The 15,223-nt window shown below is 39.7% G+C and overlaps 1 protein-coding gene across 12 annotated transcripts in view; it reads right to left on the reverse strand.

Moving 5' to 3' along the window:
* KALRN (kalirin RhoGEF kinase) overlaps nucleotides 1-15,223 on the reverse strand; it is a 513,673-nt gene that overhangs the window by 250,384 nt on the left and 248,066 nt on the right. For all 12 annotated transcript variants that reach the window (XM_054069262.1, XM_054069263.1, XM_054069264.1 and 9 more), the window contains exon 9: nucleotides 12,850-13,080. In XM_054069262.1, the coding sequence (XP_053925237.1) occupies nucleotides 12,850-13,080 (231 nt within the window). The remainder of the gene's footprint in view (nucleotides 1-12,849; nucleotides 13,081-15,223) is intronic.

The following is a 15,223-nucleotide window of genomic DNA, read 5'->3' on the forward strand; positions in this document are numbered from 1 at the left end:
TTTGCTTCTCTGGCATCAGACCAAAAGAAAAACAGCATTTGCTGACCTGTTAGTAAGTGGAGACACCTGCAGGACCCAGCTGATTTAGATTTCTGATTGGAAGCTCTGATTTAGACTTCCAAAGTGTTGACGTTCAAGTTGGTGTTACTAATGACAGCTATCATCACAGCTAATTTTCGTGTTCGTGAACATAATATCACGGCACTGATTTTCACATTTGCAAGGAAAACCACTCTGATCCCATAGAGAAATTTGTGCTTTTGAAAGTGTAGCCCTTTGTATCTTGTGAAGTATTTGCCTTGCATATGTTTGCTTCATTTTTTTTTTTTTTTTCAGTGGGACTGTCTAAAATGCAAAAGGTCCCCAAGAAATACAGCAAGTTCACAGGAAGGGAAACAAAGAACTATGTGAACCCTCTAGAAAAGTACATTATCCTCAAGTACATAAATAGAGCAATTGGTTTTAACTCACGCAGTTACAGACGTGCCTATGGGCTTCAAGAAAGGAAACAAAACAAAATTAATAAAGAGTGGATAAAGATTCTGAAAAAAAAATGCCCCTTTCAAAGTCCCAATTTCCCCGTCTGTAAAATGAAGAGAGAAATCCACTGATAATGTCAGACTAAGATAATGATATCATTACTGTTACCATTAAATATTCAGTGGTAGCCACTAAGCACTCAGGAGCAAACCCAAAATAAACATCGAATGTATTTACTATGTTTTTTCAGCTCCATCTGTAACCAGAGCATAACTGTTCTAGTGCAAGCAGAAGTATAATGGTAAATCAGGTAGGCACCTACCTTGGGAAATACACTCCTCATCTGCTCAGTAGGAAAAGAGCACCCTACATGGCTGGGTCCTAATTCCAGTACTTTGGATCACTGTCTGGAACCACTACTGCTGTACTAACCTGAGGTTGCCCTCCTAATTTAGACATGAGTCAAGACAGTACTGTCTGCATTTTAATAGTATCGACCCACCTAAACCGTTACCAGTTTAAACAAGATGTTTAAAGGCAATTAATGATTAGAAAGGACTGATAAAGCCAGGATAAGCTTTACAACAGTGTAGTCTCCAACAGAAGCACTGTGCTCCAGGCCCCGTATAGGCACTCCTCACTGTGCTTGAGTTGCCTTCTTTACCACAGAGAAAACTGATGACTGACTTGGATATTAAATAAAGTGCTGCATTAGGTTACTGCTGGGAGCAGATGATTCAGTCAACTTGGTTTAACAAGACTTACAACCTCAGCATGCAGCAAAGTCAGGTTTAGTAAGAGAAAAAAATCGCAAACAGAACAAATGGGTCTTGGTACATACTCTCATCCTTGCAAGAGTTAAAACTCACCAAGATGGTACAATGCTGCCGTAGTCTTGAACACCCCTGCCAGATTCAGAGACCTTTGGGGCTGAGCATCATGCCAACATCTCAGAAAACACAATCTTTCCCTCATGGGACTCTGACACAATTTGAGACTAGAGGCAAGATATCAGCGTGCAAACCACGTACAGAAGGAGAAGTAGGAGACCAAGGATGAAAGAAGTGCACTGCACACAAGGAGTAGTTATGGAGAGGGACTTTTCTAGGATCAGTTCTTTGTATTTTGAATAAATAGCCTGATGTCTCAAATAGTTGATCAAGTTTAAGATACTCTATGTGTCAGGCTGTGCACAGGGAGAAAGGGATGCAGCATAAGGCTGGGTCTGACTTCCTGGCAGGGATGCTCTGCCACTGGGTCTTGTCCAGGGATTCAGACCTGCACCACAGCACTTATCGTGCTGTAGGGTCACTGCAGCGTCTCTTCTTCTTGCACTGCCTGCCAATCACTGCTCAGGCAAGCCAGCTGCACTTAACACACGGTGTCCCAGGGCAGAGAAATCACAGCTCAGTACTGCAAATAAGTGGGGAAAGGGCTGAGTTGCTGTGGTGTGTGAGAAGCTTTGCATGTAGCACACAGCCCTCATGCTTAGCCAGGCACTCAGTATGCCAGACACAGCAGAGCTGAACCAAACAAGCCAGGACGTTTGCATTACTGTGCAATCTACCCATAAAGTTTATAGCTGATTTCTTCCACGTCACAGCAAAAATTGATCCTGTGAGGGTTTAGCAGGGTGAAAGGCTAACGACCTCACAAATACACCAAAGGAGGCCACAGATAACAGCAATGAGCAGCTGTTCACAGGGAGGTAAACAAATGGATGCAGAGCCCTGTGTCCCCTGGCAGAGACAATGCAATAATAAAATAGAATGTATGTACAAGGAAGACCAGAACTGTGAAAAGCTCTTTCAGTAAGGAGCAACCCTGAACTCTTCAAAAGAGGAAAGGATCCACCTGAAAGACTACAAGAGCGAGAGTCACGGGCAGAATGAAGGGCAGAAATGGTTGAGGAATTCTCCTAAGAGCCACTTTTTAAGAAAAAGACCATTTTTCCCCCAACAGAAGTTTTCTGTGAAAAACTACTTGCTTGCTTATATTTCTCTCTCAGCTTGGTGGCTCTCAAATATGGGATCCCACCATCCTGAATTTCCTTCTCATCCGGTTTCCTGACACCTCAAGAACTTTGGAAACTTGAGGACGTAAGCAAGCAGAAACAATACTCCAAAACATATTTTGTTTACTTTTTGTTTGAAGGAGAATGTAATTTAAAAAAAAAAAAAAGTTTCATTTTGTTTCCCCCCCCCCAACTTTTCCTCCTTATTTGGGAACTGTCTCAAAGTCAGAATGTTTTGTATGTTGCTAAAGCCAAAAATAAAAGTAATTTTCTCCATCCCTCAACACACATCCCATCCAAAAAACTCCAAAAGGCAGGAAAGAAACAACTAAAGAACTATCAAAACAAAAGGAGGAGAAAGGTAAAAGACCAATAGGGAGGTCTGAAACATGTTTGTTTTGCATTGTTTTACAATTCAAGGACATTTTTTTTAAAAGGGAACCATAGCATAACATAAAAGAAAGTTTATAGCTGTAATAGTATACAAGAGTTTGAGCCAACCAACTCTGTCTCAATGTGCCTGAAGGGTCACCCGCCTAGGCAACAGTTTCCAGAACTATAATCCAAAGATTACAACTTTAGAAAACAAGCAAGATGCTTTGTCTAAGAGTTCCCTATGAGGAATGCGAAACAAAAGTTGCTTAAAATTCTCTTGTGATCTAAAACATAGTGTTCAGTCCTAACAGAGCAAAGAGCTGCTACAGAGCACAGCCATACTGAGTAGAACTAGCAAAACTAGTTTGTGGCATGGACTAAGGTAGAGCTGCTAGCAGGAGGTGCAATAGCTAGTGGGAATGACTAGCATGGAGCGGAGCAGCTAGAAGAAACAGGTCATGGTGCCGGTTCACCTCAACCTCAACTGGACCTTGCTACCCAGCAAGACATAATAATCTCAAATCATGAGTACAATTCATTACAAGAGGGCAAAAGCAACCAGGTGGCTGAGCAGCTGCTCCATGGAGGAAAACACAGTGAAATTGTTACGGTTGTACCTCAGAAACTAGCCTTCATTATCCTCTTTGATGTCTGGCTAATTTTTGACTCACTTTAATGAAAACACCTTTTGTTGGCCATCAATCAAGAACAATATGAAAGAGGAGTGATCACTCTGAGTGACAGTCAGGATCATGAAAAAGCTGGGAGGACATGTAAGGAGATAATTGGGAAGAAAGATCAAGGGAAATAAATGGAATAGAAAAGAATTACCCTTTTGGACCCCTAAACCAATGCCTAAAACAGCATATTTATTTCTTAGCATAACAGACACTTATTTCATTTTTAGACAATCCCAATAAATCCTATAAGGCCTTTTCATAAGGGGCAAAACTGGAGTAACAATGACTTTGAGGGTGTAGAGCAGTGCTTTGTGAATCAGACATCCTGACATGAAGAGTTCTGGTCATGAAGTTTTTAGTGACCTTTGGTAAGTCACTCAAAATCAACCTTTTAGAAAACCCATAATCCTGAGATGAAAGAAACGACAATAAGCAAGAAGTACTACTATTACTATTACTTTTTAAAGTTATAGGGAGAAAGACTTCTAGCATTCCAGCCTACATTTATTTAAAGACCTTATTTTTCTCCATGTCCTTGGTGACAATTACTCATTCTAGAAATTGCATTCAAAAACTATATATTTCTCTTCCTTCACGCTACAGTCCTACTATTTTTGTAGGCTTAATCAGTAACAGACAAGCCTGGTTCTTTCTCCTCCTTTGCCTCAACGACGAGAGCCAACAATGCCTTTGAGAAACAATAAACTACACATCATATTTTCAGGGATGCTGACATGCAAACAATCCTGGAATAGAAACAGACAATGAGGATATGCTATATAAGAAGGATGATTCTGCTTAAGTGCAACAGCAAATTTTAGCAGTTTGCCTAGTACTGACCTCCTCGCAGTTTGCTGCAAATCAAATCCTGGATCAGAAAGGCACTGAGTGGCCCAGCATGACGCTTACAGGTGCTCTGCTCTGCACCATATAGGAGTGGGCTCCTGCATTCTAATACATCTCACACAACATTAGGTAATACACTGAAGGACCTGACTGAATAGCCTACCTTATCATTATTTCCCTGACAGTCAACAAGGAAGCACCCAGGGTGCAATTCAGATTTTAGACAGACTGAGTTGTTCTCTGAAGATGCCAGTGTCTCTCCGTTGACTATAAAAGGAGACTATGCATTAGGCTCCTGAGTTACACTCCTAAAGACAGGCAGGATAAATCCAGACCATGAAGAGATTGCTGTACAAAAGAACTGCTTGCTGTACCTACAGAGAACTTGCTGTACCTTTATATCATCTTCTCCATTTCTAAGAATTTTGTCCTCTTCATCCAGTATGAGGTAGATGCAAAACCTCAGAGAGTTGTCAGTATTTAAGACGGTTTTCAGAAGGCCATCTTTAACCTCCCAGTTAGAATCCAAGCATTTGCAGTTTATAAAATGGCAAAACAGACCATCTGAAAGGACTAGGTCTTGAAGGACAGATAATTCTCTAAACAACAAAAACACTTTTTAGGGCACAAAGGATTTTTTTTTTTTCCCCAGTTCCTCTTCTCACCCCAGCAGGTTCAGAGATCAAGCTGGCTGGTTCAGATTTCTTCAGATCCTGTTTCCCAAGACAGCTGTGGAGCTCATCAAAGTGTTCTTGCACTGCTCACACATCAATGCTAAGTAAACTTCAGTTGGTAACTGAAGCTGGCCCCTGAAGTTTGATATCCGTAGTACTACTGCTCCATGTGTAAATTAAAAAGTGATCAATATTATTTTTTAATCATTGACTGTTTAAAAGCACAAAGAACAATTGTCTGCTTGGCTTAATATCTATATAGAGGAAGAAACACACAAAGATTGTTTCCAGGCATTTTCAAGTTACGCTTCAAATCAAATTATAAGGAGGACAGAATATTGTTATTCGGCAGCCCTTCAGGAATTTCCAGAATAAATATCATTAAATGAAAATGTAATAACTTAAACCTATAGTTCTTTGTGAGGAGTTTTGGCACAAAAAATACAAGATATAATAATACTGATCTATATTTGAAGAGCATTGTCAGAAGTCTAGAACAGAAGTCATTCACTCTCACGTGAGTTTGAAATATTTAAAGCAATTAACTTTTAGGCTGATAGACTGAGACATTTCTGTGGTCTCCTGATACCATACACTGATCACTGGTTATAAGACACAAATGTGACTGCCTAGGCAGAAACACAGAGCCTAGCTCTATGCCAATAGCCACTGCCTGAACATACTCGAATACCAAAGCACCACATATTTGCTTTCATTACTTGGGAAACTATGCTGTGGTCCTTCGAAGGCCAGTTTTCTATGCCAGAGTCACTGGTAAAGAGGAAAAATGCACGTAATTTCTTTCAGCTATGTTGTTAATCAAAGAATCCTGTCCTGTTTGAGTTGGACAACCCTGAGCGCACTGTCCATAGATGCTCTGTGTCTTTTCAAGCTAAAGGAACTAGAGAAACATCTATATGAAATCACCAGAAATGGAAGAAATACATGAGCAATACTATCCTTCCTAGCATGTCTGCCCTGTGCAGTAAATCCAACACAATCCGGCCATCAAGTAATATGGATAGCATAACTGTGCTGTGCACGATGCTTTTATTCTACAACTCTCTCTGCTGCCACCGGAGCTTAGAGATACATATACAGCCAGCAGAAATAATCCAAAACTTCAGCATAATCCCATGCCATTGAGTTCAACGTAAGGAATGAAAGTCCTTTTTTAATAGTTCAAAAAAAGCAACTAAATCACTCAGCAACCCTTGTGTTATTTAACTGGCCACATCATTATTAATTCATATTGCAAGATCTGCAGGATACTAATCAGCACAAATATACCACCACTTTACTTTCAAATCAGTATCAGTGTTGGTTACTTGTTAGTCCTTTTCAGAACATGAGTAGGGCCAAAAATCTCTTCATTGCCTTGACTTGCACTCACACAGTCTGAAAACATGCCAGGTCCTCTGGCAGGAACAAAAGGAATGGAATGAAAATGGCTCTAAAGAAGCAGTTGCCAAGAGGTTTTATTGCCTGGTCTGTAATGAAGAGTGCATGGAAACAAACAAACAAAAAAAACCTTCTACAACAAACGTACTATCCTTTACTGCATAAATAGGAAAGCACACAAGTACTAAATAAGAGGCTGTTAGACATGTGCGCATCTTGATAAACTAGTCCTTTAGAGCTACATAGGTAAAAGTTGTATGGTGATCTATCAGAACTGTATGGTGAGATATTTATATGAGATAATAAACCAGATGTGGACACTCTGACCTCAACAATTCCTGGAAGGACAGGGATAGTGAAAACAGAGGTATATTTATCTGTCAGTCACAGATAACAAAATGTTGTTTTCTCTCGTGTTACATCCCACTGAGAGAAGGTTGCCAAGCAGTTTTACAAGGACTGACTCCTGAGTTGCTTTTCTATTAATTTTTGGGGACAGTACAACCATAGTTAGAACCAGTTTGTGCTGTCAAATAATACTTCAGCCTTATGGCTGGCAAGGTCACATATACCTTCTATGCTCAGAGAAAGTCCAGATAAGCTGCCTTCTAAGCTCAGAGAACTAGTTACTTATATCTTTACATCTTTGAAAATGTAAAGATATAAGTAACAAAGATTAAGTGGGTCTCGTTGCTTTTTAAATATACCAAAGGGGTTGTGAAAATTCTCTTGGATGCTTTGAATTGCAATGTTTTAATTACTGGTCTGTCAGCGTTAGCTATTTACAAGCTAAATCTGCTCAGATGGCGCACAGAACATGTGATGTATTTTTGCTGTGGCTGAAGTCATATGGTAGTAAACATAATCTTGACTTGATTATAATGTTCCTTTTTCTTAGCTATTGTTTACGAATAAATCTCTTGTTTTACAAGACCTAGTGAAGGTATTATAGAATAGAATAGTTTGGGTTGGAAGGGACCTTAAACATCATCCAGATTATTGCAAACGAAGGATAAAAGGAGATACAGGGAATGATTTTTTTTTCTGTTTTTGAAACAAACTATGACAAGTTAGAAAACTACAGCATTTTGGAGAACTCTTCATTGCCTTGAAGTGATCATAACAACCAAGAGTATGCATGCATGCGGGGATGTACAGACCTAATCCTCTAAAATCTTGTCTGAGAGCTAAATGAATCATGAACTGCCTCAAATATCCTAGCATTCTTCTGCAAATGGACTCCATAGATCACATGCATCACATGAAGCTTTTAGTATTCCCAGACAGTATATGGAGACAGATAGACGTTGGCAGGACATTTTTTTCAGACAAGTGATGTCAGGATCATGCCCTGATCTGTTTTCTCGCTCAGACTCATTACAAGTTAAAGTGTTTGGTTATGAAGAGAAACAGCCTTTTCTCTGCAGTACTTTCCAGTCTCCCACGACAATGGCAGCTGGTAAATGTAATTATATCAGTACAGCCACATACCCTTTTTATCCATCACCAGAGGCAGATAACCACACAAGGAAACTAAAGCTATGTCCATTAACGTATTTGGGTATGAAGCCAACAGATCCACAAATTTAGAGAAATCCAGGTGAACCCAACACTGATCTAACTTCACTTTTTCAATAGCAAAGAGGATTTGAGACATCACTACAGCTGGTACGGCAACAGTTCCAGCTTTCTCAGTAAGTGCCCACACTCTTGCCAGTAGTGTTTGTTACTGTCATCTTGCTATTGACCACTGGTCTTTATCTGGCATGAGGGGCCTGTTCCATTTTGCCTCACAGAGCCACTCTGGCTAACTCAAGGATTCAGAAAGAGCCAAGAAACTCCACCAGCACACACAGTACCTCTACATCCACCTATTTTCCACTCTTCCTTTACAGGCGACCAACATAACTAAAGTGAAGCAAAAAGTAAGCAGCACCAGCAGTGACCCTGAGAAAACCACATGAATCTGTAGGGAAAAAGGCTGCCTTTGTCAAGCTATACGTTGACGCGTATGCATGGAAATGATGGAAAGACTGAGCATTTTCATGAGAAGGAATGAAGTCTGCAGAATATGAGTAACAGTTTGACTATTCTGCCACAAAAGTACATTAAAATACCAAATCCATGGCTTGTACAGACCATTTCAATAATGCATCTGATGGGTCTCCATTTTCCTTCTGCTTTAATAGACACGCTTCAGGCTTTACAACTCTACTTGAATGAGCTTGTGAAGTGAGAGAATTCAGACAAAGTTCTTGTCCATATGAAACAAAGGGGATGAGGGAATCAATGAGGTAAAGAATGAGGTCATAAACTTAGTGCAGGTATTTCTAAGGTTCCTCGGTAGCATCTGCTCACGGTACAATCCTTATGCTACCCTTGCTGTTCACAGTGTGGCTGTTTATGGGGACAAAGGGAACATCCTAGAAGAGATGCATGCAGAGGCAAACAAGGTGAATCGGGATGTAACAGTGGAAAACAGAGCAATCTGGAGACAACATAAGGACAACTGCAGATCTCAGCAGAAATGGAAATGGTGTTATTTTGCTGGTAAATAATCTGCAGAAGGGGAAGATCCCAAGCAGCAAAGGGCAAAAAGGAGAAGCTACCAAAAATGGGCTGAAGCATCAGCAGCAATTACAGAATATCAGTATCAATGTCGAAGGGATTTTCTCCTCTCTTGCAGGACAGAATCTCAGCATCTCCTCCCACAGTTCTGTTCGAAAAGAATCAAACAGCACAGCTCTTCCTTATCTGAAAGGAGAGAGAACTTCTGAAAAAACAACTGAAGCAATGAAGTATTTTACACACTCAGCAACCCAATATTCCTATAATGATGTTAAATACTTCTGGTGTCGAAAGAGTTCCTTGTCAGTCCCTGCCTGCACAGAGCCTCACAACAGTTTACAAATAGTCTTATCTGCTATTGCTTCTGTGTGAATGGTGTTCCATTTCCTGTGAGGGCTGCAAATGCAGTTTCATGCCATTTATTTTCTTTCCTTCTTTAAAATGCTATATATTCATAACTCTATGTCCTTAGCACACCATTATTTACCTCAGTTCACGCATGTAAATTGATGTAATTGTATTAATACATAGTTGTGATAGCAAATAATCTTGTAAAATGTCTGATGGTGTGAGATAGTGTTTACTTCCAATGACATTGCATAGTACATTTCTTATGTCAACATCATAAATTGGCAATCTGAAGTGCTTATTTAAACTTTTTTTTTCCTACGGCACATCTTGTATTTTTTTATGACATAACTATAAGGATGCTTGACTTTCTATCTCAGAATAAAAATTATTTTTATTTCTTTTAATTCACAATTTTTGTTTTTTTCAGGTTAAAACTGAAATGCAGCTAGAATAAAAAGGATTACCTTGACAGTGGAAACTATCTGAGAACTCAGCCCTGAACTGCCAGTAACGCATACAGTGCGTGCTCTCGCCTTGCAAATGGTGCAGAATGCACCAGAATTACATGAATGAGGCCTGAATGGGCCCTTTTTAACATAGCTTAAGCTTTAAATCCAGTCCAAAAAGCACACGCACAGCCTACGTAAAGCCTTCATCCAGCCAACCAGTTTTGCAAGACCTCCCTATGAACACTCGGCAATGCATACCTAATACTTAATCTCTCTGGCAAAGCTAACTACAGTAGTTAAGTGAGGAATGATTGATTGCTCAAGAGTCATAAGAACCTCTTCTTGGAGATGTGTCTTTACCAAAAGTTATTAATGTTATTAATTGCAGACTGAGAGGATGCAAAGCAATCCTGGACTCTTTATTAAGAACATGCAACACAACAAAATCTGTCCCTCCTAACATCTGCTTTTAAGACCAGATTGATACAGAACAGTTGACACAAAGAGAAAGGTATGGATGAACAAGTGAGGGAGTGTAAGTTCAGACACGGAGATCATCTTTCACCAGAATATTTACTGCACTGGCCAACAGCTGGAGAAGGTGAGCCAGGGGACATCCTGATAGTGAAAACTACATCTGTGAGAACACGCCTCATTTTGAGCTGGGTGGAAAGGGAAGAGGAGCATCTTCCTTAGAGAAACTACACTGTATCATACTTGTCTAGAACACAACAAAGTCTACTAAACTCGGGGGCATCCTCTCAGGATTTGTTCTCCCAGACCTTTCCCGTTTAGACTACAACCAGGAAGATCTTAGTTAAAGCTTATTAAATCTTGACAAGGCAGCAAATTATTATAGATAAATGTTACTTAAGATTCGTGACAATATACAGGTAGACAGCTTCACCTGCCAACTTATGGGCGTTTAACAAAATAAGCATAACAGGAACTGCGTGATAGTTTAATAGGAGGTGATTATTTAAAAAAGCAAAACCCCTCTACATACTCAGACACATAATCTTCCTCCCCCTCATGGAATCTACACTTCAGCTTTCTGTTTAGCTGATAATTTCATTTATGAGTTACAAAGCAGTTATCTTGAATAGTACAGATGTTTAGTGAACGGAATGATTCATCTCTTCCTCTCTACTTTCTAAGTAGGACAAAGAGATGCCTCTAGTAACTGTATGCTAGGACAGAAACATGACTGTTATTAAGTTGTTGCTTCCCTGACAATAACAGCCCATTAAGGGAAAATTTTGGAAAGACTGCTGCCAACAGAACTCACATAAAGTGATGCTCTCTAACGTGACTGTACTCCAGTGTCTTACTGCTCGTTTCTTTTCCTCTCACTAAAAGACACAGTGTGTACCAAAGACCTGATCCTTTTGAAAACCAGTGACACAACCTCATTGTCTTGCATATGTGGGAAGTAAAAGGCTTAATGGATTTCATGAATGAACCTCATAAACACTTCTACTGATTTCAGAAGATGTAATAGAGAGGTTTGGGTTGGAAAGATTGAACAAAAGCCTAAATCACTGTAGGAGATGAAGAATCCTTAAGATAATATAGATTCTTGTTGATATCATATACCACAATTGGAAAAAGCATAACTACATCAGCATTTATAACCCTTGATTTTTGACATTTCAACCCCAAAACTGTATTAACCTCGTGTAGTTTGCAGAGAGTGCTCTAACTGAATTCCAAGTACATGTTGTATTTAATATATAGCTTGTGAATTTCATTACCATGCAGTAAGTCAAGTTGCTTCAATTAAGCATCTGTTACATTCAATCCCAGTTTTTTTTACGTATATGTGGCATGAATATTTGTGTGGTTTTACAAGAAAAACCAAGGTGGTAGTAATCCTGGCAAACTTTTCAAGACTGCCAAAGAAATGGTCATACACATTTGCAAAGGATATCTAAAGCTGTTGTTCTGTCTGTGCTGGTGCACTTCAACTATGGCACTGAAAGGACCACAAATTTGCATGTTAAATAAAAGTTGCACGTCTCCTTTCCTTGCTGATTCATGTCATTTTTCTGTGTGACAGCTTTGTCACTCCATCTCCTCCTCATTTTTTCACTTGGAGGAAGGTAATGACATGAAGAACCCCAGGGACATTAGAATGCTCCATAAACATGATTAGAGCTTTCAGCCTCTTCATTTAAAGCAAGTACCATATTGCTACCAACATCTGCTTTGGGCTGTAATGGGGCCCTTAAACAAACCATACCACTCTGAATGAGCAGAGTCCTGTAACATCTTTTGATTGTGCTTGCATATTTAGCAGTTCCAAACATGACATGTCATACTTACTGTCAGTTATGCTGTACTGCCAGCATTCAAATGGATTCCTTTGGGAGAGAAAAGTTATTCACCTGGAGCCTAAGTTCTCAGAGGTGATCCTGTACCATATAAACTGTATTTCTGTGAGGTGGGCTCTGCAAAGTGAAATGTGTAGTTCATTTGAGCCAGCAAAGTCATAGCACAGGTATAGACTCCGTAAGTGGTAATAATGAAAAGATCATCTAAATATCACCACTGAAACATCTGTATCGGTACTGTTTTCACATAGGAAGGTGAAATACATCACAGTTTAATTGCTTTTACACTTGAAATTCTTTTTTCTATTAAAAATCACTTTCTCACAACAGCAGAGTACCTACAGGTACAGGGCGGTTGGAACTAGATGACCTTTAAGGTCCCTTCCAATCCAAACTATTCTATGATGCAGCTAATTGCTCACTAGTGAAAAATTAATCACTGAAAATAGTGTCACACTTCTGTGAGGAATGGACTGATCAATAAACAATGGCCTGATAGACGATTTCCAATAAGAAACCAAGAGGTACTGAAAGGTACATTAGGATTTCAACATATTACTTGCACAGAGATGTGTGTGAAACCTTGGTTATGGCGATATCCTCTAGATGAGTCACCAAAAACTTCTATGGCTGCAAAAAAAAAAGACCATTCTTTACCCCACTTAGTAATGATATTACCTGTTGAACATCCTGCTGGAAAACACAGAGCTGCAGCCTTTGATGTAGCCGGACTTTTCTGTGTTGCCAGATGCTTTCTAGGCGCCGCTGGTGATGAAGGACTTCATGTACCACATCCAACACCTGGTGAACAGCTTTTGAGTAGTTTGCAGTAGCAGTGAGGGATTCAGAATTCCCAGGGCTCAAGGGACGCTGTAGGACATCCAGCAAGGCTTTTCCATCCTGGCTCACCTGAGTGAGGAAATAGGTCTACTTCACTGCACTGACACTTAAGCATCCAATAGCTGACAAAGAACAGCCAATTCTTTTCCCCAAAGTGTGTTTTCCTTTTTTTTTCAGTCAAAAAGGAAGAAGGAGCTCATAATATCTCTTTTTGACTTGTATTTACACATTCAGTGCTTGCCTTTGCCTCCTCGCGGGCCTGCTGTGTCACTCAGCAGGAGCACAGATAACTGCTCTGCTGGGACTGCATACATAGAGACAGAGATCCCAAGACTAAATTACGTTCTGACACTCAGGCACTGAAAATTCTTGACATATAGGAGCTGGTGACAGGTGGCATTTGCAATAGCAGGCCTATTTTCGTGAGGAGGTGGCATTTTAAGAAAACCACAGATGGCAGAGTCATTCATATTCTGTATGATAAGGGAGCGTCCTTCCTTCGTAGTTTTACTAAGTATGTATATACATTGAGAAGTGTGACATTCCAATTCTGTATTTCATTCAGTGGCAGTGAAAAAAACATTAGTCTATGATTCCTCTCTTTCTCAGGAACATCTCCAAAGAACTTAGAGTCTCCATTTTCAATGGGCCACAAAGTTTTCTAGCAAATGCAAAACCCTCTGCACCTGTATAACTTTTTTTTTAGCATATCAAAACACATTTGCAGATGCAAAGGCATTTGGGCATTAAAAAAAAAAACAGAACGCCAGATTTTTTAACACCAGATTTTTTTTTTTTTTCTGGAACAGTCCTGGAGCATTTTCATATTGTGGGGGCAGAATGAAAAATGGAACCATAAAACCCAAATTGCTGTTAACAAGTGTGTGCATGCAGTGACTCTCTAAAAATGGCTTTTCAAAATATTTTTCAGATTCCAAAGTTAAAATATTTCATTATTTTGTTGAACAAAAATGGTAAATGAGAACACTGTTGGAATCCCTCTTCTCTTCCCATCCTACTTTTCTCTTTTCCATTTGAAACAAACTGCAGTGAAAATTACAAGATTTTCTGAAAAGAGTTTTTATTTCTATGCAATCACAATCACCAACCTCGCCAGAGAATGCTTCTCATTCAGCTTAAATTTTGAATATTAACAAAGTTAAAACACATCTCAAGGATTTTCAGTTCTCACTTATTTCAGTATTGTAACTCAATCGTTAAAACGTAGCAAGTATCATTTAATACCCAAACTTGTATCTTTTGGCAAACCATGACACATCCCAGTCTGTTGTAGCAGTCTCCTTCTGGTGTATTTTTAGAGAAATCGAGAGAGCCTTTGAGATTTATACTGGCAAAAGTGGGAGTCAAATCTTATCATATTTATGACTGTTAGGTGGATTTAGGCAGATCCCTGGAGATTTTTTAAATATTCAAGGCAATTTGGAATTAAATCAGGGAATAACTGAAGACTCCATAGGGAGTGACTTTCCATACTCAAATTAAGTTGCTGCTGAAGACCAGCTGGAACACTTTGTGCATGGTGGAGACTGCTGGGGTCACAGAAGGAATGACTGTACTTGCCAACGGTAGTGGATAGTAGCAGTACGAGGGAGGATTTTGGGAGGAAACACTGAGGCACAGGAGTTAACCTGGCAACATTACGGAGGTGTCAAGAGCTGCTATGCAGCAAGAAGCAGATTCTAGACAGGGAAGGAGACAAGGCATACTACATCCTATATGTGGGAAGATAATCAGCAACAATTTAATCACTGGGACCAGGAAACCAAGACTATGCACACACTTGGGAGCAGCTTGTTGGCCCAGAAACACACTCTTTGTACTGTCTAAATTCACTGTGAATTTCTTATGTTCCTGTTCCTGGCCTTTGGGCTTACAGTTGGGCTCAATCTGTCTCTGGGTGCTGTTACAATGCTTTTAGTATAGTCTGTGCTGATTTACGCTGATAGAAATTACAGCAGAATCAGAACTTGCAATAAATATTCAAAAGTTTGCCAGTAAGAGATATGTGACTGCGCAGGCAATATGACAGACACGCTTTACTCAGGACAACCTTCCTGGAAACTGTGCCATAATATAGATATATTTATACCTACTCCATCTCCAAAGTGCTGGCATTGCCTGTCAGGTTTTGCCTTCCACTGGTATAATCCTGCAATTTTTCCATTTTGAGGGGTCAGATCCTTGGGTTAAA

Source organism: Cuculus canorus, chromosome 6, assembly GCF_017976375.1.
Source record: "Cuculus canorus isolate bCucCan1 chromosome 6, bCucCan1.pri, whole genome shotgun sequence".
Classification (NCBI taxonomy): Eukaryota; Metazoa; Chordata; class Aves; order Cuculiformes; family Cuculidae; genus Cuculus; species Cuculus canorus.